The sequence below is a fragment of the Orcinus orca genome, chromosome 14 (assembly GCF_937001465.1).
Source record: "Orcinus orca chromosome 14, mOrcOrc1.1, whole genome shotgun sequence".
NCBI lineage: Eukaryota > Metazoa > Chordata > Mammalia > Artiodactyla > Delphinidae > Orcinus > Orcinus orca.
Window position 1 is genome coordinate 65,605,053 of NC_064572.1, and position 26,044 is coordinate 65,631,096.

Genomic DNA, 26,044 nt, shown 5'->3' on the forward strand with positions numbered 1-26,044 from the left:
CAGGATCCCTGGGGAGCCCATCAAAACTGCCGGTGTTCCTGGCCGCCACCCCCAGAGATGCTCATTCAGTAGGTCTGGGCAGGGCCTGTGAACCTGCACTTCAACAAGCAGGCTCAGGACTCTCAGCATACCTCCGGGCCTTTGCCCATGCTGTCCCCTTCCAGCCCATCTTCTCATTACCCCAGCAGGAGAGGTCGGGTGATAGGAATGAGGGAGCAGAAAGAAGCTAAGCAAGCAGGGCAGAGGGATCAAGGCCACACACCAGCTAGCTGCCTCCTTCCCGGGAGTGAGATACGGGATTCCAGGACTCGGGGAGCCCTCACCTCCCTCGCCCCTGCTTTGTGTGTGCAAGCCAGTAGGTCAGTGGCAGGGGAGTCGTGGCACAGACACACACTTTCTCCATCACACTGCTGCCACATTGGCTGGCTGTGGAACAGACAAATCAATCAGCCTCCTTTCACTTCCAATTAGTTGGCTTTGAACTCCAGGGTGACATCAGGCTGAGGACCCAGAGCCACGAAAACAAAAATTATTTAAAAACACCAACCCAGGTGAGATGTGCCAGAACACGATGCCTTCACAAGACACGTTCACTTTTGGCCGTTGGAGGGTGCCAGTCATGTCTTGGCCCGTGTTCTCTAAGCAGCCTGGGCCTTTCTCCCTGAGGATGGATGGCTCGGGCAGAAAAGAAAGCTTTGCAAAAGTCTTGCTGGGACTTCCCTGGTGGCGCAGTGGTTAAGAATCCGCCTGCCAACGCAGGGGACATGGGTTCGAGCCCTGGTCTGGGAAGATCCCACGTGCCGTGGAGCAACTAAGCCCGTGCGCCACAACTACTGAGCCTGCGCTCTTGAGCCCTTGCGTGGCAACTACTGAGCCTGCAAGCCACAACTACTGAGCCCACGTGCCGCAGCCACTGAAGACCACGTGTCTAGAGCCCATGATCCGCAACAAGAGAAGCCACAGCAATGAGAAGCCCACGCACCACAATGAAGAGTAGCCCCTGCTCACCTCAACTAGAGACAGCCCGCGCAGCAACAAAGACCCAACGCAGCCAAAAATAAAGTAAAATAAATGTATAAAAAAAAAAAAGGAAAAGTCTTGCTGATACACTCTCCCAGGTTTCCTTTCCAGACACACCTCCTGCCCTCCCCTTCCCTAGCCCTTCACTTCTGCCCGGCTAGACATCTCTTCTTCCCTCAAACTTCTCAATCACATCCCAGACTCCAAGTCCTTGCTCAGGCCCGGCCCTTCTACCAGGGGCGTCCGCCCACCCCTCTGCTCATTGCAACCCCTTCCATCCTCCAGGATGCATCTCCAGCCCCTCCCATCTTGGCTAGTACCCCCACCCCCCAATCACCAGCCCCTTCTATTTGACTCCCGCTGCTTGTGGATCACAACGCAACCTGCCCTGCATTCATCAATGAATCACTGAGAGCATCCTGCTTTCTCAATTGAGCTGCGACCTCTGTGGGGCCAGAGACCGGAGACCAGCAATCGCTTAAGAGAAATGAAAGCCTCCGGGAGAGGCGTGAAGGCTGCTGCCGTCTGCTTTGTCTCTGCCCTTCTCCCTCTGTGGCTGGTGAGCAGGGCAGGCCGGGGGTCAAGAGAGAGCCTGGCCCTGCTCTCTGTCCTACTGGGGCATTCATCCTGTGGGAAGACGAGGGACCAGAGGCTTTACAGACCTGCTCTCTCTGCTTCACCATGGCCCTCCTCACACCTCCGCCTCATTCCAGGGTTTGGTGGGAATGTGATGAGCAGGAAGCCAGGTTCTGCCCAACCCCTCACCTTGGGCAGGTGGCAGGTCCTCTCTTAGTTACTTCCTCTATAAAACGAGGAGGGTAGACTAACTTTTTATAGTAGCCAGAACCTATGGGCAGGTTTTGCTTTAAAACAAATACACCTTATTAAAGACCAAATTCAGACAAAGCGAGATTAAGGGGATATTAGTCACACACTGTAAAGGGACCCTTTACCCAATTAAGAATCCCTGGTGACCAATGGGTTCCTTCTAGAAACCGCAGTGGGGGGCTCTCTTGGGGAAGTCCCTCTCTCAGTCTGTGGAACCTCCCGCTAGAGGTCTCCAGGGCCCAGTCCTGTTCACCTGTGGATCCCTTGGGTCTTAGCTTAGGAGGGAACAGACTTCAGTGGAAAGAGGTTTGGATCAGAAGGACCAGATTCGAATCCTGCATCTACCTGGCTAGGTGACCTCGGGCAGGTTCCTGAACGTACCTCTCCTGGTCTTTAAAAGGGGGACAAGACCACCTGCCCAGGTTATTGGGAGGCTGACTGGCAACTATGAGATGGTGCACACTCTGCCTTCCCCCTCTGATTGAGAGGAGTCTCTCCTGCAGGAGGGCAAATGCCAAAGCCAGTGGTCCCTTCTGCTGGGGGACCTCCACAGTGGACCTCTGCTAGATATCCACAGTGCTGCCTCCTACTCATAATAGAAGAGGCTTAACCCTTAGTGTTTCCTGCACCAGACACTTCACACGTATTAACACATATTCAAGCCTCAAGCAACCTGGTGAAGTGCTATCGTTATACCCATTCCACAGATGAGGAAACTGAGGCACAGGGAAGTTAGGACTTGCCCAAGACCACACAGCTGGCACAGCTGGGACACAAAACCAGGCATTCTGGCTCCAGAGCCTGTGTTCTTAACTCTACAGAATGTTCTGAGTCTAGGTTCTGTCTCCTCTGGGGCCAGGCCCTGGGCTCAAAGAATGAAAATAATGCTTCAAGCATGTCTTTTCCAAGGTAGGACCAACTTCTCCCCTCCTTTCTGAACCTATCAATACTTAAAATAGCAACAACGGCAGCTGCTATCATTGGGAGCTGCTATGCGCTGGGCCCCCTGCTAATTCAATCCTTACCTTTAATAGAGGCAGGCACTATTTTTACCCCTGTTTTCCATATGGGGGCATGAAGGTCAGAGGTTAAGCAGCTGCCAGTCATAGAGCAAACACATGGCAGAGCAGGAGTTCAAACCCTGTCTGATGCCAAAACCTAAACTCTGAACTCCAAGCAGCACGCTTCTCCGCAGTGAAACTACAGCAATGCTGATCTCATTAACTCCATCCGATGACGCGGACTGTATGGTACTAAAATGGAAGCAGGCAGAGCTCACCAAGTTTCCAAGGAAAAGTATAAAGTAAACCGGATTTCACGAGAAACATCAACACTAGCCCAAAAGAACAAACTTGCAACACTCTTGAGCAACCTCATTTGCATATAAACGAGCTGCAGCTCATCACAGGACTCCTGGGTGGGATGGGGCCTCAGACACAATCCCAGGGCCAGGATGATCTCACAGGATCCGTGGCCACCTGCGCCCCCTCGTGGTGCAAGTCAGAACTCCCCAGCCACCAGCGCCGGAGCCAGGCAGCTTCCCAGAACTCTGGGCGCCCCAGCCCATCTTTTCAGGTTTGAAGAGAAGCCCCTGCTCTGGGGGGGCCTGCTCCAGCCCACCTCTGAGCTCCCGCAGCAGTGCTCACCGGGGGGGGGGGGGCGGCCAATCACAGCTAACAGCAACAGGCTCTTGCTACTGCCAGGCCCGGCACAAAGCCCTCTAACTACATCACATCCTTGAATCATCTGCACCTTCCTGCAGGTGGCTGCTACTCCATTTTCATGGGTGTGTCCATCACTTTTATGCGTCACCCTGGCTAGGCTACAATCCCCAGTTATTCAACCACACACTAATCCAGGAATTGCTGGGGAGGTATTCTGCAGGTGGGATCAGGTTCATAATTAGTTGACTTTCAGTGAAATTATACTTGATACTCCGAGGGCTCCTGGGTCCATCAGCTGAAACGCTTTAAAGGCAGAGCTGAGGCTTCCCTGCAGGAGGAATTTCACCTGTGGATGGCAACCCCAGTCGGCTCTTGGGTTTCAGACTTGCCTCACCTGCCCCCAATCACATCAGCCAGTTCCTTGCCAGAAATTTGATAGCTCCTGCTGGTTCTGTTTCTCTAGTTGAACCTGACTGATACAACAGAACAAGTGAGGTCGCAGAGCTCAGGTGATCTGCCCAAGGTCGTGCGGCTGAGAATGGGAGCCCAGGCAACCTGACATAAACTGCCCCCAACGGCCCACACCCGATCATGGAAATCCATCTCGTCCCTCCATTGCTGCCAGAGTCCTCATCCTCTCATCACCTGTCTCCTCCCCTTAACCATCTCCACTCACCGGTCAGAAAAATCCTTCTGGGATCTAAGTCAGATTATGTCCCCCTTTCCTCAGAACCCCGTAGGGGCTCTTCATCTCACAGTGAAAGCCAAAACCCTTAAAATGGCTGGCAAGGCCCTACACGGTCTTTGCTGCTGCCGCATCCCCACTACATGGCTGCTCTCCCCTCCTAACACCTTGACCTCCCCTACGTTCCACCCAGCCACAGACCTCCCACCCCTGGGCCCTTGTACTGGCTGTGCCCTTGGTCTGGACTGCTCTTCCTCAGGTAACCATGCCACTTCCTTGCTTCCCTGTCCAACAGTACATTCTTGTCTGCACAGTTCATCACCCAGAGCGGACTGCAAACCCCTCGAGGGCAGAAAGGCACATTCCTATAACCTCAACGCTTTACAGGTACCGGCATACAGCTGGTGCTCAATAAGGTCAGCTGCAGTATCTGGTCTCCAAACAAGCTGCACTTGGTCCTGCTCCCCCATCTTTGCGCAAATGCTGTCTCTTGATTAGCAAAGCCCCTGCTCTCCACCCCTAATCAGAAAAACTCCTCCTTTTCCTGGATAATGTTCCTGACTAGAGGCTGCAGCGACCTCTCTTTCCTGACCTGCAGCGTCATTCACGCACCCACGCCTTCTTCCATCCACCCTCCCATTCAACAAGCACCAGGGGACCCTGCTACTGGTGCGAGCCCTGCCACAAGGTCTCTGCCTTCAAGGTGGTGGGACACAGATAATGAACAAGAAAACCCACAAGATAGAGTGCGGTTGGTGATGCACAAGAAGCAGGGAGACCTAAAGGGGCAGCTAGAGAGTGGAGGTAGGGGCAGCTTCTCTGAAGTGACGGGCAGAAATCTCAAGGAGCTAGCCATATGGAAGAATGGGGAACAGTATTCAGGCAGAGGGAACAGCAAATGCAAAGACTGTGGAGAGAACGAACCCGAAGTGTTTAAGGAATGGAAGGTGATGGGAGCAGCTGAGCAGAGGGCTGGGGTGGGAAGGGGGACGGGGATGAGGGCAGAGCCTGGGGCAGGGTGGCAGGCAGGGGCCAAAGCTCACACGGCTCTGCAAGCCCGGGATAAGGAGTTTTTCTGGGTGGGATGGGAAATCTTGGAATTTAGGCAGAAAAGCACATTATTTGATCCATGTGTGGAAGAGCTCACTCTAGCTGCGGTGTGGAGGGGCTGGGGTGGGAGCAGACAGGCTGAGGAGGAAGCTGGGGTCCTCCTGAGAGACGAAGGGAGCTTCCAACAGGTGTGACGGTGGAGGTGGGAGAAGGGGATGGATCTGGAGGTCAGGTGGGCAAGTGAGAGGAAGGGAGAAGTCAGGGATGACCTCTCCGATGCTGGGCTTGAGCAACAGGGTGGATGGAGCGAGAAGGAAGATGCGGGAAGGAGCAGGTTCTGTGGAGCAAAGGAGCAGAAATAAACTTGAGGCTACACTGTCTTCGGGGTCTCAAGGTCGCCAGTCCTGCCTCCTCTGTGAGGCTGTCAGCAGCCTGAGAACTTTCTTCCTGTTGACTCCACCCTCCCCAGGCCTGCCTTGTAGTCCTGGCTCTGTGCTCAATAGGAGATCCCTCCAGGAGATCCTCCAAGGATGGGCGGGGGCTTCGAGGACTAAAATGTGACAAGAAATGACCAGGGAACAAGCATTCATGTTCTCCACGCAAACATCCCTGACTGGAGCAACCTTGGGAAGCGTCACGCGCTTCATCACAGAGCAGAGTGAAGCCCAAAGTATGAACTCAAACCCTCACTTTGCCACAGACTCCGGGCAGCCACCCTCGGAGACACAGCTTCTCATTTGTGAAATGCGAATCCTACCAGCCACCATGCAACATGGCTCTGGGCAGCAAATAAAGAAATATATGTAAAGTTGCCAGCACATAGTAGATGCTCACTAAATAATAACAGTAGCTAGCACTTTGGGAGAACTGTCCAGTTCTCACTGTAGGCAGTGGTCTAAGCACACTTACATATAGAAGTTTATGTAATTTCATCATAACCATATAAGGTGTGTATTGATCAGGGTTCTCCAGAGAAACAGAACAGAATATTGAGAGAGAGAGAGAGCAAGAGCGAGCGAGCGAGCAAGCGAGGGAGGGAGGGAGAGAGAGAGGAACTGGCTCACGTGATTGGGGGGGCTTGGTGAGCCCACAGCCTGACGGCGTAGACTGACAGGCTGGAGACGCAAGGAAGAGTTGCAGTTCAAGTCCAAAGGTGCTGGCAGAATTCCTTCTTGCTTGGGGGAGGTCAGTCTTTCTCTTAAGGTCTTCAACTGTTTGGATGAGGCCAACCCCCATTAGGGAGGGTAATCTGCTTTACTCAAAGTCCACTGATTTAAAAGTGAATCTCATTCAAAAACAAACGCCTTCACAGACACATCCAGAAAAATGCTTGACAAAATATCTGGGCACAGCCAAGTCGACACATAAAATTAACCTTACCAGATGGATAAGAATATTATCCCCAATTGACAGAAGGGAGGACAGGGTCAGAGAGGGTAGGAAGTCTGCCCAAGGTCTGAAAAGCCAGACTCTGAGCTCCTGCAGTCTGGCTCCAGACCTGGCACTTTTAACCATGACACTAAGTGGCCATTATCATAAGCAGCGTAAATTAAATTTCTCCATCCATCCCTTTCCTGGCTGGAGAGTGGAAGGCAGAGAAACCGGGGAAGCTTTCCCTGGGTGGGGCCCTGTCTTGCTTAGGAAGCAGCACAGAACCTGAGCCTTAGAGATTGAGGGGAGGGCAGCTGGGAGGTTAGGAGGCCCAGCCCTTGACTTTATAGTTGGAAACTGAGGCCTAGAGTAGAGAAGGGACTCACCCAGGGTCCCAGGGCTTCAGAAAGTAATGCTGATGACAATAAACTGACACTTCTACAGCAGTTATTGGGTCCTACGGACTTTTCCACATTAACTTATTGAATCTTCTACATGTGAGGTAGAGACCATCATTATCTGTGTTTTATTAGGAAGAGAAAACCGAGGCAGAGAGGTTATGAAAATTGCCTGAGGTCACACAGAGCCAGAATCTGAGCCCAGGGCTTCCCTGGTGGCACAGTGGTTAAGAATCTGCCTGCCAATGCAGGGGACACGGGTTCGAGCCCTGGTCCGGGAAGATCCCACGTGCCACGGAGCACCTAAGCCCGTGTGCTATGACTACTGAGCCTGCGCTCTAGAGCCTGCGTGCCACAACTACTGAAACCCGCGTCCCGTGTTCTGCTACAAGAGAAGCCACTGCAATGAGAAGCCCGCGTACCGCAACGAAGAGTAGCCCCCCTCGCTGCAACTAGAGAAAGTCCGCGTGCAGCAGCGAAGACCCAACACAGCCAAAAATAAATAAATTTATAAAAAAAGAATCTGAGCCCAGGCTCAACCAGCCACTACACCTCTGAGGCCCAGGGCGAGTTTCTTGGGGAGAGGGGTGTGACAGAACGCAATCCCATGTTTGCCCCTCCTTCCAGGTTCCCCCACCTATGACTCGGGCTGCAAGTGACAGCTGAGGAGATGCTGCAATTCCTCAAGTTCATGAGGCAGCCTCACCCCCTGTTCATGGAGGAAATGCTGTTCTGCACCAGGGGTGGGCATACCTGAAGCACCCCTCCCCAGGTGACAGGCATGTGTGCACACGCAGTCTCATCCCACAGCTAGACACAAACACACACCAACCCACAACTGGATACATCCTAACACACTGGCACACACACACCCAAACAAGTAAACATACCCTCAAGAGCACACAACTATGAAGCCCCACATGAACACACACAACCCCCTGTACACACATGTTCCCCCCATATGTAAGCCAGGACACATCTTTCCTCATCCCAGTGAATATATAAGCAAGCACTTGTACACACAAAACATACGGACCCACACTCAGAAACGCACCATGCAATCACAACTAGCCCAATTCACAGCCCATCCATCACACACAGGCACACACACCTCTTCTGATCCACAGTTCAAAGCACCTGGACACAAGGATCTCCCTACAACGTGAGCCATTAATGTAAGCCAGGTGTTCATACACACGTCCCACATCCCCAAGGCCAGAGCCCCAGATGGTTGCGCACCCCCATAAATACGGACAACACACAAGCCCACACAGATCGCTGCATTCCCTTCCCCGCCCCAACTCCCAGTACACACAGCCCTAAGTACAAGGGGCCACCCTCTCCCAATTAACTGCGCCCCGCCCACGTGCTGGCATTTGCCTAGTCCCTCCTCCCCCACCCAGAGAGAATCCTCCTCTGACCCCAGCCGACTGCGCCCTAAACACAGCGTCCAGCGTCCAAGGACCTGCCCCGACGCTCCCCGTCTCCACCCGCTTCGCAAACTCGGAGTGAGCCCGGCACCTGCCGGGCCGATGCCAGGGTGGGTCGGTGGCCTCTCATCGGGTGTCTCTGAGGGCCACCACGCAGAGCCTCCACCCCGGCACGGTGGAGAACGCGCTCAGAGTTGGGGAAGGAGGGGAAGGTCTGCGCTGCAGCCGTTAAAAACCCAGTCTCTGCAGCACGATTCCCCTCCCTTCCCCTCCGCCCCTTTTCGGTCCTGGATCTCACCTTCCCACGGCGAAAACCCAGCCTCTCGTTTCTATTAACCCTTCCATCGCTGCCGCACCGCGGGAAGGACCGAGGGAGAAACCACAGAGGTGCCCAGGAGTTGGCCCCGCAGGCCCACGAGGAGGATCCGGCTGCACCCGTCGCGGGGGCTTAGGCCCTTCACAGGCATCCCCACACTCCCCATGCACCCGCTCCCACCCCCACCGGGAGAGCCCGAGGGGCGCGGTGCGAGGAGGAGGCGCGAGTACCAGAGGTCTTAGGGGGCGTGGACTGAGGAGGGGGGCAACCACAGGGAGTACCCTGGCCCACAGGACCACAGGGCAGGCGGGCGAGGACAAGCCCCCAGAAAGTCCTCCGCAGGGTCGGAGCGGCGCGTGCACGAAGCGGGAGGGGAGGCTGGAGGGAAGAACGCCCGGATGCTCCCTTACCTGATTTCCTCTTGGAACTGCCATAGTCCCTGAAAAAGAAGCAACAACAGACAGACATGGTTAGGGTCGTGCGGAGGCGCGCGGCCGCTGGGCTGCAGGGCTGCGGCTGCCGGGCACCCACGGGCCGGATGCTCATGTGATGCCGGCGGCCGGCGAGCCGCGCGCTCCGCAGCCGCACGCACTGCGCGCTGCGCCTGCCCGCGGGTCCCAGCCAGCCCGGCCTCCAGGCGCGGTCCGCCTGCCCCTCCACGCCCCTCCCCGCCGCCCGCAGCGAGCACCCCTGCCCCGCCCCGCCCCGGCCCAACTGGATGGGCTCGGTGGGCCGCTCGTGCCCTTTCCCAGGCACCTTCCCCCGTCCGTCCTCCGATGGGGGAGGGTGAGGCACCTTTCCACCCACTTCGTTAATAGGGAAACTGAGGCCCCGGGGGTGGTCGCTAGAACCCAGGTCCTGCCCCGCGCCGGGAGCCCGCTCCCCTCCCCTGCAGCGCTTCCCCTCCCAGTTGTTTATATTGCTTGCTCTTGCTCACTCAGCCTTTAAAGTCACGACTGAAATGTCACCTCCTCAACCTGTCTTCCCCGACATCCTCCCTCTGCTGGCCTCTGCGTAATTACAGATTTGTGTGACCCTTTGATTAAAGTCTGCCCCCATCCTAGACCCAAGGCTCCCTGAGGTCACGCTGTGGCTTGTTCCCTCCCACTGCATCCCTTGGCCTGGCATAAGTGATGGATAAATAGGGGCTGTAGGTTGAATGTTGACCAGAAAAGCTCAGGCTGGGAACCTGGGATTCAGTAGGGGTGAGGCAGAGCGTACTGCATGGACAGGAACAAAGGTTGAGCTTCTGAGTAAGTGAGCACTGGATTCAAATCCTGTCACTGACAATAACTGTTTGGTGCCCTGAGCTGCCCCAGCCTGGAGCCTTCCCTGCTCTGCAGCAAGGACTTAACCCAGACTCAGCAGCAGGCTACTTTCCAAATCCTGCCCCCACTGCCCTCCTGCCCTTGGCCCCTCCCAGCAACCCTTCATGCGCCAATCCTCAGGGGAGCCTCTACGACGCTGGAGGTCTGTTAAGTGCTCAGGTGGGGCTGGCTGGTGATCAAGGTGGAGACTAGAGGAAATGCCTTCCGTTTCCCCTGGGATCAAAGAAAATATGCCAACAGGCCAGCTAGGTCTGCCGGCTGGAAAGAGGGGGACTCTTGGAGGAAAGGGCAGCAGGTTCACCGGGAAGGGAGTCACCCTCATGGACACTCACCGAGATTCTTATGAATCTGGGGGGTGGCCTGGGCTGTGGGGGCATTTGTGAAGCTCCAAGGTGATCTGCCTCCACAGCCAAGGATGAGGGGATCCCCCCTCTCCGAGGCTTCTATGTTTCCCAAAGTTTGGACTCAGAAACCAGTGAGTCGGAATGCTGGGGCTGAGGTCCGGAACGTGCATTTCTGATACCTTCCCCTTACCAGCGGTCCTGTTTGAGAACCTCCTTGGTATTTCAAGCCTCTTTCAATCCTCACATCCACACTATGGAGGTCCTATCAGCCCCGTTTTGCGGATGAGGAAACAGAGGTTCAGCCACTGCCCAAGGTCATCCAAGCTGGGCAAGGGCTGTGGTTCATAAGCCCACGTGCCCGAATGATACTGTAACAAGGATGGGGGGGAAAGGGGAACCTGTTGAATCTGTTGCCTCCAAAAGCAGGTGGGAGAGTTCCCATCTGCCCCCATCCTCGACCTGGCAGTCCAGGAAAGCCTGAGCCAGGGTCACCTCCCTGGGGCAGAAGGGAGACGGGGAGAGACTGTCCGGAGTGCCTGGCTGTGCCGGTTGAAGCTCTACTGTGGGAAAAATTCCCGGTGAGGAGGAGAACATTGTACGGAGGCTATGTCCTGCCTAGCAGACTTGCATCTCCCAAGAAGAGAATTTGTTTCTCAGGCTTTTTGCAGAGTGGGGCCTGGGGAAGGGCAGAGAGTGGAGGGCAAGGGGGAACTGCCCTCCCCTGCCCCACCATTTTCCTTCTGGTCTTGCAGGAGAAGCCTCTGGGCTGGGGACCACAATGGCTCACTGCCCAACCCCTGGCTGCTAGCAGTCCAGACGGGGGGTGGCTTCCTCGCAGTGATGGCCATCTTCTCCCCCTGTTTGTGCAGCTGCAGCTGCCCAGGATTCTCTTTGAGCTTGTCAACAGCCCCCGAGGGGAGATGGGCAGGTCATTACCGTGTGACAGGGAAGCCCGCTAAGGCTCAGGAGTAGGCGAGGGACATAGTTCACAGGGGCCGAAGGCCCGCTCTGTGCCAGGCCCCGTCAGCAACTCTCGACCTGGTCATTCAACAGGTTCACCTGGAGAGCCAGTTACAAATTCAGACGTGGGGCCCCATCGCGACCTGACCTAACACAGTGTCTGCATCCACCCGCTGGGGGTCCCGAGGCTGGGCCAGTGTTGGCTGAGAGCCTGGGGCCCAGCAGAGTCTCTGCCCAGTCACTACAACCCTGACAGGTGGGCAGGAGTTGTGCCAAGGGGCACTGCAGTCACTGTACCATAATCTCCAGCAGGACCCCAGCCACGCCTAAGAAACATTTCCGCTCCGTGAGCACAATGAGGTTGAGCTTCCAGGCAAATCTCCTGGGCGGCCTCTTCTTCAGCCAGAGCGCGAGCCCTTCCCACCAAGGGCTTCTGGATCCTGTGGTCTCCTTGCTTTGCAGGTGAGGACAGCAAAGCTTAGAGAAGCTAGACAACCTGTTCAAGGTCGCACAGTGAGTAGGTGAGGCTGCGACTGGGTGGCCGAGGACCCGGGCCTTGCTCTGGGGGTCAAGACCAAACCCCAAATGCTGCCACCCAGTGGGTGCAGGGGAGGGAGGGCAACGCAAGGCCCTGGGGGCCTGAGAAGCACATGGGTTAATGGAGTGGAAGCTGAGGCCCTGGCAGGGGAGGTGCCAGGCTGGGACTGGGTGGTCAGAATGGCAGGCATAGGAATCCTTCACACAGCATCTGGCCTCCAGCCCGAGCAGGCGCGGCCCTAATAGGAAACCTCTTGTAGGTTTCCGTTGGGCACCTTTTAGCAAAGCCTTTGCGTATTTTTAGCCGCTGAGTATGAGAAGCAGCTTAGGTATCCAGTGGCTGGGACTCCCCCATCCCTCACATACCAGGGCACGGTGAGGGGGAAAGGCAGGGCTCTCCCTTCTGGCATGCCCACCTCCTGCTGCCCTGCAATCAGTCCTGGCCTGGGCAGGACAGCAGGCCGTCTGTCAGAGTCCAGGTCCTGAACCACTCAAGACCCCCTTCCCACCTCCCCTCCTTGCTCAGCTCTTGCCTGGAGGTGGTGCTGACAGCCCCTATACCGCTGGTGATTCCACTCCTGGTAGGTCACAGTGTAGCCTGCTTTCGACTTGCTGCTGAATCACTATCTCCCAGGGAGTCACAGGAAGGAGAAAGGGAGGGGAGGCGAGGGCTAGCGTCTCCCTCTAGTGCTACCAGAAGCTAATGTAATCGGAAAGGCCTCCCAGGCTGTCCTGACACAGCTCCATCAGGCCACTCAGCCTTCTCTGCAACTGGTCCGGGGGTGACCAAGACCACAGTGACCAACCATCCTGGGCAAACTGGGACATGGGACTTTTCAGGGCTCAAACTGGGAAGGTTGCAGACAAACCAGGATAGCTGGTCACCAGATGGTCCACAGGTCAGGCCTGGCTGGGGGAAAGGGACGGGGTTCCTCCAACCCAGCATCACACCCTTCCCCCATTTAAACAGGGACTCCTGAGGCCTCCCCCTCCCCCACGTGATATAAACAGTTCATCTCTTGGCCCTTCCTCTTAGGATGCTGCTCCCTGCGGGGTGAGGACAGGCGCTGGAAGCAGACAGCCTCCAGTTCAACTCTCTGCTACTTGCTAGCTGGGTGGTCATCCTGAGCTACTCCCTTTACCTCTCGAGCCTCTATTTCTCTGTCTGTAGAAAGAGGATAATAACTCTACCAACCCATTAGGATCTGGGGAAGATGAAACATACAGCACTCATAAAGGGGGTTCACATAGTGCCCAGCACAGAAAATGCTATAGAAATTATTATTCTTTCACACCTGGACCAGACCCCATCTCTGTTGTTACCCAAATGCCAAAGGCCCGTTTGAACTCGGACCCTGCAGAACCCCCTAAAACCAAAGGAAGGGGCTTCTTCTTAAGGACCCCGCCATGCTGCTGGCAGCAGAGTGCCACACAGGGGCAAGTCCAGCCCCCCTATGCAGAGTTTTGGGCTTTCAGACACCAAACCAGCATTGGTCTCTGTCTAGTGCCGTCCACCTAGGGAAAGCCTGTTGTGCACATAATGTTAGAACAGGGCTCATCTGGAAACAATCATGTTTTCAGGGTGACACTGACCCACAGGAACTGGCAAGCTCTGGACTCATTTATTGGGATTCATTTAACCTCCAAAGAGCGGCAAATGCTCAGAGCCCCGAACCAAGAGATGTTCATGCTAATGGCACCCAAACAGGTCAGCTTCCCTTTTCTTTTCTCTTCTTTTTAAATTTTTTTCCCTTTCTTTTCTCTTGGTGAGACATGCTGTGCTCCTTCCCCGGACATTCCAGCGAAGGGGCTGGTGCTGGAGACAGAAAAGAGGGAGAGGCTGCAGGGAGGGGGCAGGAAAGGCATTTAACAGTTCCTGTGTCTGGACCACCTGTTTTTACACGTGCTTCCCCTCCCTCTGCCCTTTCTTGAACAGACATTTGCCCTTCAGTGCTCTGAAGTAGGCAGAGGTAGTGTTAACCCATTTTATGGGTGAGGAGACTGAGGTCCTGAGGGCTTAAGTGGCTTGCCCAGGCTTGTGAGGCCCCACTGACGTCCTGACCCAGAGGGCTCCCCACGCAGAGGGCTCCCCACGCAGAGGTCCACCAGGGAACGGGCTGCAAGGAGAGGACGCACAGGCCGGAGAAGCAGGCTTTCACTGGGGAAAGGAGGTGGCATCCTGCTGGTCACGGGCTCCCGGAGTGAGAGGAAAGCCAGGAAGACCCCCTGAGGCAGGGGAGAGACCAGGAAAGGAAGCCCAGTCTGGCCGGGCTGCTCTGTGGAAGGAGGCTGAGTCCCCACCAGGTGGAATTCTGAGTGCTACAGGGCCATGCCCTCCGCTGCCTGCCGTCCCTCTCCCCCGCACTGTCATTCCCATCAGTGAGTGTCCTGGCAGAAGAGGACAGGCACGCACTGCCAGCTTGATGTTCTCACCCTCCTGTCTGCTGGCTGACATTGGCTGCTTGGCCCGGGATGCCTGTCTGCAGGGCTGCGGCCGCTGGGAACCGCGGGTTGCCAGATGGCTGTGGGTGACCTTGAGAGCCAAGTGGTCTTGGGGACGTGGGCGGTACCTAAAATATGGGGTCTGGGAGTGATGGTATGCAACCTTGGCCAGGAGAGTGACGTGGAGCCCTTCACACAGTGATGTGGTGATGGTTTTGACGGCTGTTATCAACCAATAAGCACCTTCTAGCTCTTGCTGGGGGCTGCCTCGTGAGGGCCTGTGCAGGCGTGGGAGAAATGTGTGACATGCAGAAGGCCTGCAAGTTCGGGGTTAAATTAGGGGATGAAACTACATAGCACAGTGAGAAAGGTAACATTCTGAGATAATCTATGCTGAGAGTCACAGGAGACGTTACACTCCAGGTGCAGAGAAGAGAGAGATCCCAGGGCTGTAGGACATGCAAGGTGGCTTCCTAGAGGAGGAAGCCTTGAGCTGAGCCTTGAAGGATCAGAGGGGTTTGGGACCATGGAGAGGGTAGAGAGGGGAAAGTTCTAGAAGCAGGAACAAGTAACTCCAAAGAGGAGGAGTTGAACTACTGGGGAGCATTGGTGAGCAGAGGGACAGGCAGGGAAAGGCCAGGCTGGGGGAGGGGAGGGGGGAAGGGGAGGGCTTTGATGTCCTGCTGTGAAATCTGGAGGTTTTCAGAATTAGGGAGTGATGGGGTCAGAGCCTGGTTGGAGAAAGGTTTTTTGTTAAGAGGTGAGATGGACAGCCAGGGGGGCAGGGCAGGAGAGAGGCTGTGACAACTCTGAGCCTGAAATGTCAACAGAGCCACCAGGGTTCTGGGCCTGGCTCTGCCCCTCAGCGGCCGGTGGACCTGCGCAAGTCACTTCAAACTAGTGCTTTCTGAATGCCAGGTTGTGACCCATTAGTGAGTTCTGAAATCACCTGGGTGGGTTCCAACAAGCATCTTTAACAGGTAGAAGGAACAAAATGATGGAGTCACCCATGGTTAAGTTTAAATCCTGTTTTGCGAAACTTGGGTTTCTGATGTCTACCTGCTTGTCTACCTGTCTGTCTGTATTGGGTTGTGATGTGAAACTTCTCACCATGGCAGCAAAAGGTTTAGAAACACCAACAAACTCTCGAGCCCTCAGTTTCCCCATCCCTATAAGGGGGCCCCTCTGAGTGTCCCCACAGGCTGTTCACTCTCTGTGAAACCCAAACTGAGACAGCCTGTCGCTCCAGAAGCCGAGCAGCGAGGCTCTGAGGGCAGGGGCTTCCGGTGGGCTGAGGGCGGGAGAATCTGGAGCAGTTTTCCACCCCCCTTAGCCCCTAGCTGGGTTTTCGTTCTGGCTTTTGAGAGCCTTTGCACGAAATGGTCTCAAGGGGCAGCAGCCTCTAGGGAAGACAGACAGAGGGGGCATGAATCTGTTCCTTGCCCCCATCTGTGCCCTGATCTAAATTGTGGCACTGAGGGCCCTTGTGTCCAACAAGAATCCGTCCTTTCTCCGCAGGGGCTGTTTTCTCCAGGGTTCTGAGAATGGGCCCCATTGTGACCATGTGGACCGTCCAGAGAGGCCGGAATTCCTGCCCCGGGGCGAAAAAGCTGAATTCCTGGGGAGGAAAGAGTTTCCTCCCGCCTCCTGCGCACCACCGAAGCTGTGTCCGAGAGGCCCGAGGCAGGGTGATCACAGACCCAGAAACCTCCCAGGCCTCGTGCTGGTCTCCTGAACATCCCAGAGGGGCTCTGCTGCTGCTCCGTCCACAGCAAAAGGACAAAGCTCCGTCTGTCTGTCTGTCTCCTCACCATGACTGGACTCACCACTATGGCAAAGGTCCTGAGCGTGTCTCCAGCCCGGGGACGGCTCCACAGTGTCCAGGCCTCCAGCAGAGGGTTAAGAGTGTGAGCGGGGTGGGGCCTGCTTCAGCCACTTACCACTTTGTGACAGAGGCAAGTTTCTTAACCTCTCTGTACCTTCATTTGTCAAAGGGATAAAATTAGTTCCTACCTTTGCTGTTGTTGTGGGGTTTACCTGGGATAATGCGCGAAGCTCTTAGAATGGCATCGGGCACGTGGAGAGGCTCCCTGGCCAACAGCCTGGGTTCCCAAGAGGGGCTAGATTTGGAGCGTGGATGGAGGCCAGAGTGGGGGAAGTGTTGACTGGCCCCTCACCAGCATGGCTTCATAAAACCCTGGCTCTCTCGCTCGGGGTGCCAGCTCAGGCCTGGGTTCCCACCTGTGTGCTCCAAGGCATCCCACCCAGATGTGGCTGACAAGCAGTCCAGGGAGGAGAGGGAAGATGGGGAACTGTGGAAAGGGGAGTGACAAAGTGCCGTGATGGGGTTCCACCGTGAGATCCCCGGAGAGAAGGGCAAGGAGGGTGTTCCAGGTGTGGAGGCCTTCCCTCTCTCTCTCCAAGTGCATTTGTCTGTCCGTCCGTCCATGCATCCATGCATCCATCCGTGTCGTAACTGAGGGTCTGCTGTAGAACCAGCATTGTGTCTGGGCAGAAGTGGTGGGAAACACAGTTCTGCTCTCACACAGCACACTGTCTAGTTGGAGACACAAGACAAACACCCAGGAGAAGAAAATATACAAGTCACCTTGTGATCAGGTGCCCCAAAGCCTGGTCAAAAGGATATGTTGTAGAGGCATTCCCCAGAAGGGGCGGTCAGAGTGGTCTGGGGCGATGGGAGAGGGCTGCCTGGAAGGGGGAGGGCAGCAGACCTGGAAGGGGGGGCAGCAGACCTGGGGGGGGGCAGCAGACCTGGAAGGGGGGGCAGCAGACCTGGGGGGGCAGCAGACCTGGAAGGGGGGCAGCAGACCTGGAGGGGGGCAGCAGACCTGGAAGGGGGGCAGCAGACCTGGGGGGGGCAGCAGACTTGGAGGGGGGGCAGCAGACCTGGAGGGGGGCAGCAGACCTACCCTTGAAAGGTGGATATTTAGAAAGAGCAGGGGCGGGAAGGAGAGTTGGGACGGAAGGGATGATGTGAGTAAAGGTGCAGGGGAGGAAGGAATGCGGGATGGGGTGTGTGTGTGTGTGCGTGTGTGTGTGATGCCTCCAGGAGGCTGTATGCCTGGGAGGACAGGACATGCAGCTGGGGCGGGACTGCAAGCAAAGGAAAATGGCTCCGATTTTAGAAGGAGAAACCCAGTGGCGATGGTTGTAACTAAAGATTTTCCCCTGGAAAGTGGCAACACCAGCCCTGTGACTGAGAATCAGGTTCCCACCTGGTTCTGGTTCAGGGTGCAGGATGGGGACTTGTTTCAGGAGACAGTAGAGTGCTTTGCTCCCCAAGCTACAGTGGCCCTGTCTGCAGAGGTGTGTCTCATCTGTGTGTGTGTGTGTGTGTGTGTGTGTGTGTGTGTGTGTGTGTGTGTGTGTGTGTGACAGACACCAGGGTCCTACTGCTGAGTAGACCTCCGGCTTGCTTCTTGGCGGTGGGCCCGACACTCCCCAGCCCTGGCCTAATTTTGAGCTGGGGTTGGAAAGTTGGGAGCTTGGGCCAATGGCTTCCTGCTTCCCACGGAGGCCCAGGAGCCCGTCCAAGGCCCAGCTGTGCTTGTTCCTACTTCAGCCTCTGTGGGAAAGTGTGCTCAGACCATGGCCCCAAGCTTCTCCCAGGCGCCTAGCCCACTTGCACTGCCTGGGAGGGCCTGGGCTCTTGGAGCTTGTGTGGTCGCCTGTGACAGCGAAAGAACCGTCTCCCAGATTTTCCCAAACTCTACACCACAAATGCGTAAACACTGAGCACCCAGAAATGCCAGGCCCCTTGACACCTGCTTTATGTTGTTTCTGACGCAGGTGCCTTAGGCCCATTTTACAGATGAGGCTTAGACAGGTTAAGTAACTTGCCTGGTGCCACACAGCCAGCAATGAGAAAGCAAGGCTGCAAACTCAGGGTTATCTGTGCTTATGGCCACCACACGCACCCTCCCGCCCTCTCTAGTGTCTCACGACATTCTAAGGCCTGGGGAGGGGCACCTTGTCCAGAAAGCCCACTGATTTTGACCTCCAGTGGCACTGAGTGTCCCAGTTTGGCCCCCAGCACCTAGTAGTGCCCTACCTGGAGCTGCCCAATAGAATTCTCTGTGATCATCGGCGGAAATGGCCTCTATCTGCACCGTCCAGTGTGGTGGCCACCAGCCACTGTGGCTGTCAAGTACTTAAGAGATGACTAGTGCGACCCAAGACCCCCACCAGGGATTGAACCCAGGCCCCGGCAGGGAGAGCCCGGAATCCTAACCACTAGGCCACCAGGGCGCTCCCCAAGAACTAAATTTTTCATCTTAATTAAAATTGTAATGTAAATCGCCACAGTGTTCTCGGCAGCGCGGCCTAGACCCATGGCCTGGATCAGGCACTGGCAGGTAGGTTTAGTTGGCTCACGTGGGGATGTGTGTGTAGCTGCCTGGGTTAAAATCCCAGCTCTGCCAGACAGATTTAGGGTCTCTCTGTCTTCCTTTCCACTCTGCATTTCCACCCATCTAATTGGATTGCTGGAGGATAAAACAAGTTAACACGTAGTAAGTGCCTGGTGCACGGCGAGGCTCGGTAAAGGTGGGCCGCTAGCTCACGCCTCCATCCCTCACCGCAGGCACGGGGCTCTGCACAGCCCCAGCAGCTAACCCTGGGGAGGGAGGAGCTTCTGGAGGAGCAGCTCGGCAAGGATGTGGGGAGACTGGCCTGGCTGGCCCCAGTGGGGAGGGCCAAGGCTTGGGATACCGATTAGAGATGAAGAAACCCAGGCTCAGAGGTGTAAAGCCACTTCACCGAGACCACGTGCAGGGGTGGCAGAGCTGAGCGGTTGACGCCCCATCTGAATGGTTGTATTCCTTTCATGTGCCCCAGGAATCCTCGTGGCTGCCAGGCTTCCCGGGGGCCTTGGCCCCATTGATTCCAGTCGGAAGGAGTGACAGGCAAGCCTGGATCCCCCTCACTGCTGGACCAAGTGGCTACTGCATGCCACGCAGCAGGAGGAAATACAGGGCAGAGGGGCTCTCTGACCAGGCCAGTGTACCCAGCGAACTTGGGGTGCCCCCAGGCCAGCCTGGGCCCAGGGCAGCTGGAGGCTTCCCAAGGGTCTGCCAACTGGCTCCCTGAGCAGCACGTGAGAGACAGGGTCTAAGGGGGGTCCTCAAAGACTGAGCCACCCAGCGTGGGGTTCACGAGACCTGGGGGATGGCAGTCCTCTCTGTGCCTCAGTTTCCTTGACCGAAATAATCAGGGCATTAGACCGGGCCCCATGTGACTTTTGCAAAGAGGCTTCCAGCTCAGGCCCCAGGTAGGCCTGCGTCCTACCTGCTGCAGGAGGGGCAGCCTGGGAGCCCTGGGTAACAGCTTCCTGCCCCAGCCCTCCTCCAAGCAGCCTTCCTGTCAACACTGGACCTGTTCTCTCTCCTCTGGGTCAGCCTGGCTCCAACTACAGCAAAGTCACTGTTTACCAGGACACCCATTACAGATCCCAGCGGGCCAGCCCTGGGCCACTGCCTTCAGCCTCGGCCATGTAACGACGTCACCAAGAAGTTCCCAGAGGCCCTGGAGCAGGCGTGAGCCCTTGGACCCCAGAGCATGGTGGGAACTGGGGGCGGGGGCATGGAGGGAGTGGGGCAGGCCACCGTACCCTGACTGTGCCCTCCTTTTCCAAAGCTGGGGGGGACTGAGGCATGCTACTGTTATTGCTACTGCTATTGTTATTATCACTAATATCATAACTGACAAGAATGGAGTATTTTTTCAAGCATTTACATTATGCTGGGGACCAAACTAAGCCCTTGACACGTATTAGCTCATTTTATCCTCATAACATTCCTACGTAGTAAGTTCTCTTATTTTCCCCATTTTACAGAGGAGCAATAGAGGATCAGAGAGGGCATGTCACTTGCCCAAAGTAACACAGCATGTGAGCCCAAACTGCCTTAGTCTAGCGCTCAAATCATTTACCATCTTGTGGCTGATAAGGACACCTGTAAAGTTCAGACAGATAAGCTAAATTAGGAATAGGTGGGGAAGAGGAAGCTAAAACAAAGGCAAAGACTCAGGGCCAGAAACACCCAAAGGACACCGAGTTCTAGACACTTCCTTTTCACAGCATCAGCTCTGGTGTGAGCACAGCTGCGGGGAATAGGAAGCCTGGCTGTGACACGTGGCAAGTGTCCACGACCACCTGTGCTTAGAGGCACCGTGGCTTCTGGTTCTAACGGCCCCTCGTCCAGAGCGCCGAGGCCGACGCGTCTCCTGGCTGCTTCTTGGAGGCTCTGCAGCGGAAGTGACCCTTCATGGGTCTGCAGCCCGAGGACGGCCTGGCTTTGTCTGGGGCAGGTTTACAGTCTCCAGAGAGGCTGTCTCTCCCAGGGGAGTTTTCATAAATTCTGGGGACAGTGACACTGGGTTGATGCTGTCCTGGGCTCTGCCTCCCTCTGACTTTCTCTCCTTCCCTTCCTTCAGCTCCTAGCCCAGTGCTGACCCCCAACACCCCCAAACCGGGCCTGCCACGGCACCCTGGCTTTTCCTTCGTAGCTCTTACTATTGCGTCTTTGCTGCTTCCTCCTCTCCACTGTAGGCTCCGTGAGGCCGGAACCGTGATGTCTCCCCAGGCCTCGCAGAGGGCTGGGCACCACTGGTGTTTGCTGAGTGAGTGCACGAAAGCCCTGACTCCTGGCAACCAGGCCCAGGGCTGCCAGGTGGTTCCAAGGGGCTGGCCAGAACGGCGGTATAATCCTGAGCTGTCCCCCAGGCAGCCCTTCCCTCCTTTCCCCCTCAGTAAAGCCCAGTGGAAATGCCACTTCCTCCAGGAAGTCTTCCCTGATCATTATAGATGGGTCAGCAAGTGCGGGTGCTAATTTGTGTAAAATATGAGAAGGCTCAAGCAGTCTCGATGGGCAGAGTCCACCCTCATGACTCGGTGCATTCCCTGTCCATGTGAGGATGGCCTGGGTCTCCTGTGCTCCATCCTCTGTCTGGGACATCACCCTGGCAAGTGTGTCTCTCTGCTCCCCCAGCTGGACCACAGTGCCTTACTGCCTCCTTTGCCCGTGTCCCCTGTGGGCCCAAGTCTGAGAACAAGGGCACGTGTGTGCTCAGGAGGTGTTGACTATGTGCCGGGCACAGAGAGATGTGCTGCGTATATATTACTGCAATTCTCTTGACCACTCCAAAAAGAAGGTGCTATCATTATCCCCATTTTTCAGATGGGGAAATCGAGGCACAAAATGCTTAAGTTGGTAGCCCAGTGGCAGAGCTCAGATTTAAAGTGGGTGTCAGCTGACTCCTAAGCCTGTGCTGAGAACCATCACCATCTTTTCAGGCTCTCGGCCTTCTAGCCTTCTCATGCCCCACCCCCCAAAACCCCCGCCCCTGTCCTGATGCCCCTGCTTGGAAGCCTCCGTCTGTCCAGGCCTATCCCTCCCTATCTGTCTCTGAACCCTCCGTCAGCATCCAAGTCCAGGTGGAGGCCTGGCTCCCCCAGGCTGCCTTCCCTGCCCACCTCCGGCCCCCAGGGGTCTGGCTGCCTCTCCAAGGCCCCCCTGCCCTCCTGGTCTGAGCATCTCCACCGGGCCTGCTTGACCATCTCATACTCCATGACTGACCCTGGTGTGCTGGCCGGGCCCGCCGTCCCAGGAAGAGGACCGCAGGGGACAGGCCCCTCCACGCAGGCCCTCCTCAGGGCTTTAGCCAGAGCGGCCCTCAGGCCTTGAACAGACTCAACCACAGTTGTCTCCATTCTGCTTACAGAAACTCAGTGCTTAGTGACAAAAGGCCTGCAGTCCCGGAGCCCCAGGCGGCAGAGGGGTAGTGCTGGCCCACCTTCCCTGCAGCTGCCAGCTCTTTCCTCTGATCCCCTGCAGCACCACCAGGGGCTCCTCTGTCCTTGACAAGCACCTATTACGTGCCAGGCCCTGCCATCACAGCACTGAGTAAGACAGGACCCACCCCTGCCCGGAGGAGGACAACACAGAACCGGATAAAGCCAATTGATAAACTGGGTTAAGAGCTGTGAAGAAAGGAATCAGAGTGCTGAAGTGGAGAAAGAAAGGGAGGGCTCTCAGGAAGAGAGGATTAAGGGAGAGCCTGAGGGGCAGACGGAAAGGCAGAGGCCAGGGCTGCGGCAGGGGCAGGGGCAGCAGGAACAAGGGCCAGGCCTCCCCGAGGCGCAGGCCACAGGGAAGCTCCTGGAAGACCTCCTAAGCGCAGCGGAAAGCCATGTGGGTGTCGGTTCAGACAGGTTTTTTTGAAAGCTCCCTCCCCTGCTATCTGGGGAGGTCCCAGCAGCCCTGCCCTCAGGTGAGGCAGCCCTCTGGCTGGGAGCTCTTCGCAGGCTCCCCCCAGGTTCCTTGGGAGATGCGCCCTGGTCAGCCCCGGTCGCCCCCGGGTAGCTGGTTGATAACCAGGCACCACTTCCGGCTGCCTTGCCTCCCGCACCTTCCCTCGCTCCCTCACTGGTATCTTCTCCCCAGTAAGCCGCCTGAGCTCAGTCCTCTCCCCCACATCTGCTTCTGGAGGATTCCGAAACAAGACGCCATCTCTCCCTGTCCCTGGCGTGAAGTGGCCCCCACCTGCCCACCAAGATCCTCCTGGTCACAGCCCTGCACAGCGAGGCCGCCACCCAGACATGCCGGGTGGCGGCCAACGTGGGGTAACCGTGTCCTCTGGCTCCCGAGGCGCCCGCCTGCGGCGTCGCAGGGCTCTGTGGGCCTCATGGGTGCCCCCTCCTGCTTGGGGTGGGAGCCGGGGCTCTCCCGGCTATTAGCCTTGAGTTCTTCGACTTGGCAGGCGCAGGCTTCTCTAATCAGGAGCCTGCCTCTGTCTAATTGAATCAGACATGACCACAGCCCAGCTCCCACTTCCCCAGCCATTCAGAGCAGCCAGCAGCCGGCCCTTCCCCCCGGTCCCTCAGCCAGGCCCCCATTCAAGTCTCCATAAGGGCCTCCAGGTGCCCTTCTCCGCACCAGCACTCGGGATGCTCTGGAAATCAGCTGAGAGAGTTTCTGTGTGCTGGGAAGAGCGCTGGGCTCTGAGTCAAAAAACCTGGTGCAAATCCAGTTTCTCTGGGTGACCTCAGGCAAATCACCTTCCTCCTCTGGGCTGCAGAACCTGACAGTGCAATGTGGCGGATGGGCTGGAGGGTGTCTGGGGAATGCTGGGCTCTGCAGGCTGGGACTGCGTGCATGCAGCCAGGCTGGGAGAGGCTGTTTGATGGCTCCAGAAACTGCAAACCCCTGTAGCTGCGAGCTGAGCCGTGAGTGTTCTGTGGGCCTTGGGTAGCCAGGCCTCTGGCTTCTTCTCCAGCACGTTAGCCCCTCAACAATAGCGCTAGTGATAATAGGTCCCATTTATTCTGAGCTCGTGCCATGCAGTCTAAACACTTGTGAGCTTTATTGAGGAGCAGGACAGGTAAGACCCAGGCTCTCCCTCTGGACTGCCTGGGTTCTAGCCATCTCTGCCACGTAGCAGCTTTGCCAGTCATGTGACCCCTCTGTTTCTTAGTGGCACAATCTGTAAACTGGGGAAAATAACTGTACCCACCTCACGGATGGATGCCAAAATTAAATGAGCTAAAACACGATCATTGTTTTCTGCTAAACCTCTGGGCTGCCTGGAACGTGCCCTGGTAGAAAGTTGGGCATCTTGTGGCTTGGCCCCTAGATCTGTTGCCTGCGCCCACTGGCCTTCCGAGTGGCAGAGCCCACTGTGTATGTACTTCCTGGGGGTGGGGATGGAGTTTAAGGTGGGCACCCAGTGGGCCACTAGAATCAATAGGCAGGGAAGGTGCCCACTGAAATGGGTACCCTTGCCCCTCTGCCCTGGGCCCCCACTCAGCGGCCAGTCCACCTCAGAGCTGCACCAAGAAGGCCAGGCGGGCCTCACCCCTGGGCTATTGAGCAGTTTGTGCAAGGGCCAAAGCAGCTGCAACTACGGGAAGGTCTAGAAATCAGAGCAGGACACGGGTGGGGGAAGAACTCAGTCCCCAGGAACACGGGTTTCGTCTTCCCAGACAGGAGAAGAGGGAAGGGATGCTAGTGGGGTTCCTAAACCCTGGAGCCTGGGAAGGATTAAAGACCGTCCTCTGGGATCTTTTCAAGGTGATGGAAATTTTCTAAGATTGGATTGTGGATGGTTTCGCAACTCTGTAAATTTACTAATAATCGCTGGATTAACTGTATACTTAAAATGAGGGAATTCCTTATGTAAATTATACCCCCATCAGGCTGTTTGGAAAACAAAATCTCCCTCCTGTCCTAAGCACTGGGGCAGGCCTCGCCCAGATAGCCTCCAGTAGCCTCAGGCTGTGTGTCCTGGGTTGGGGGGTGGGGGTTCACATTGATTTCGGATTGCCCAGGTGACAAGTGGGACACGTGTTAGAGAGGCTCGGTCTGGGGGTGGAGTCACAGCTGCGCCCAAGGCCAAAGTCAGGTCTCAGTTTGGTAGGGGGGAAGGGAGACCAGCTTTTTTGGGTGCTCTCTGAACCAGCCTCACTGTGTCCGTCCTGAAAGGCGAGGCGGGCAGCCCCCTTCTCGGTGGTCTGATCCCACAGCAGGAGGCCCTTAGTGAACACGGGCTGGACTGGCCCTGGTGCGTGCACCTTCTCACCTGGTGAAAAGCCTGGAGTCCCCAGGTGTGGAAGGCGCCCTCAACTGCACCTTCAGCTGCTTCCTACTGTGTGACCAGGGCAGCCATGCGGTGCTGATTCTTTTCAGCCCTATGGTCAGATGAAAGGTCCCACCTTGCAGACTGAAGCAAGTTGCCCTGGCCGTGGCCCCTGTGCTGCTCTTCCTTACACACCCCTGTGTCGTCAGGGGGGTGCACACCTGGAGTTGGGAAGGGTTTGGATCCAGCCTCTGACACTTACTAGCTGAGAGGTAACTCAACCAACCTGAGCCTGAGATTTCTCATCTGCAGAAAGGAGGCATGAACCTCACGGGATTATATGGATGGTTAAACAAGATAGATCATGCTCAGGTGTCCAGCACAGTTGCAGCCTGGTCTGCAACCGCCTGCCAGAACGCCGGCTGGTGTAATATCCAATGTTGCCACAAGGGGGAGCCAAACACACACGGATCCCATGAACTAAGGCGCCTGAACTGACTGGTGCCTACCCTCCAATCTACATTAAGGGCCAATTTACCAGGGCCTGCGAAGGTGGGGAAGGGTCACGTGATCTCCAGAACGCTTCCGTCTTTCACATCCGACTTGCTGTGAATGTCCTCCCTGCTCACAGCCCTCGGCCCCCACTCCTGACCCTGCCTGTTACATGCTTGGACCAAAGACCCCCAAATTCTGTCCCCTCACCTGATGCCAAAGTGTGGAAGGGGTTAACGACTGTCCCAAATCACCAGCTGGACACTGGATGCCCCAGGCCCATCTCCTCTGGCCCAGCTCAAGCCAACCCTCTCGCTCTCCAGGCAGACAGACTTTCTTTCAACTCCTTGAAACTGCCCCAGTCCTGGCTCCTGTGCTCCGCCGCTTCCCACAGCAGCGGGCCAGGCCCTGTCTGTGCCATTTCCCCCCTCAGACCACGAGCTCCCCAGGAGGCAGGGCTGAGCCTCGCCCACTTCTGTGGCCCTGTGCCTCACACCAGGAAGATGATGAGAAATGCTTGAGTGGACCAATGCTTCCCGCCCGATGCCACCAGAGGAAGACCCGTCTACAGGGCTGAAGACCTGGG

General features: G+C 56.4%; 1 protein-coding gene across 8 annotated transcripts in view; it reads right to left on the bottom strand.

The window, feature by feature from the left end:
• SH3PXD2A (SH3 and PX domains 2A) overlaps nucleotides 1–26,044 on the bottom strand; it is a 241,687-nt gene that overhangs the window by 77,498 nt on the left and 138,145 nt on the right. For 6 of the 8 annotated variants that reach the window (XR_007471233.1, XM_004265884.4, XM_033421090.2 and 3 more), the window contains one exon: nucleotides 9,173–9,201. The exons of 1 other annotated variant lie outside the window; for it this stretch is intronic. Coding sequence is in view for 6 of the 7 variants with exons in the window: in XM_004265884.4 (XP_004265932.1) it covers nucleotides 9,173–9,201 (29 nt within the window). In the remaining variant the exon portion in view is untranslated. Of the gene's footprint in view, nucleotides 1–9,172; nucleotides 9,368–26,044 lie in introns of those variants that run through there. One more of the 8 variants, XM_049696820.1, reaches the window with a different exon arrangement.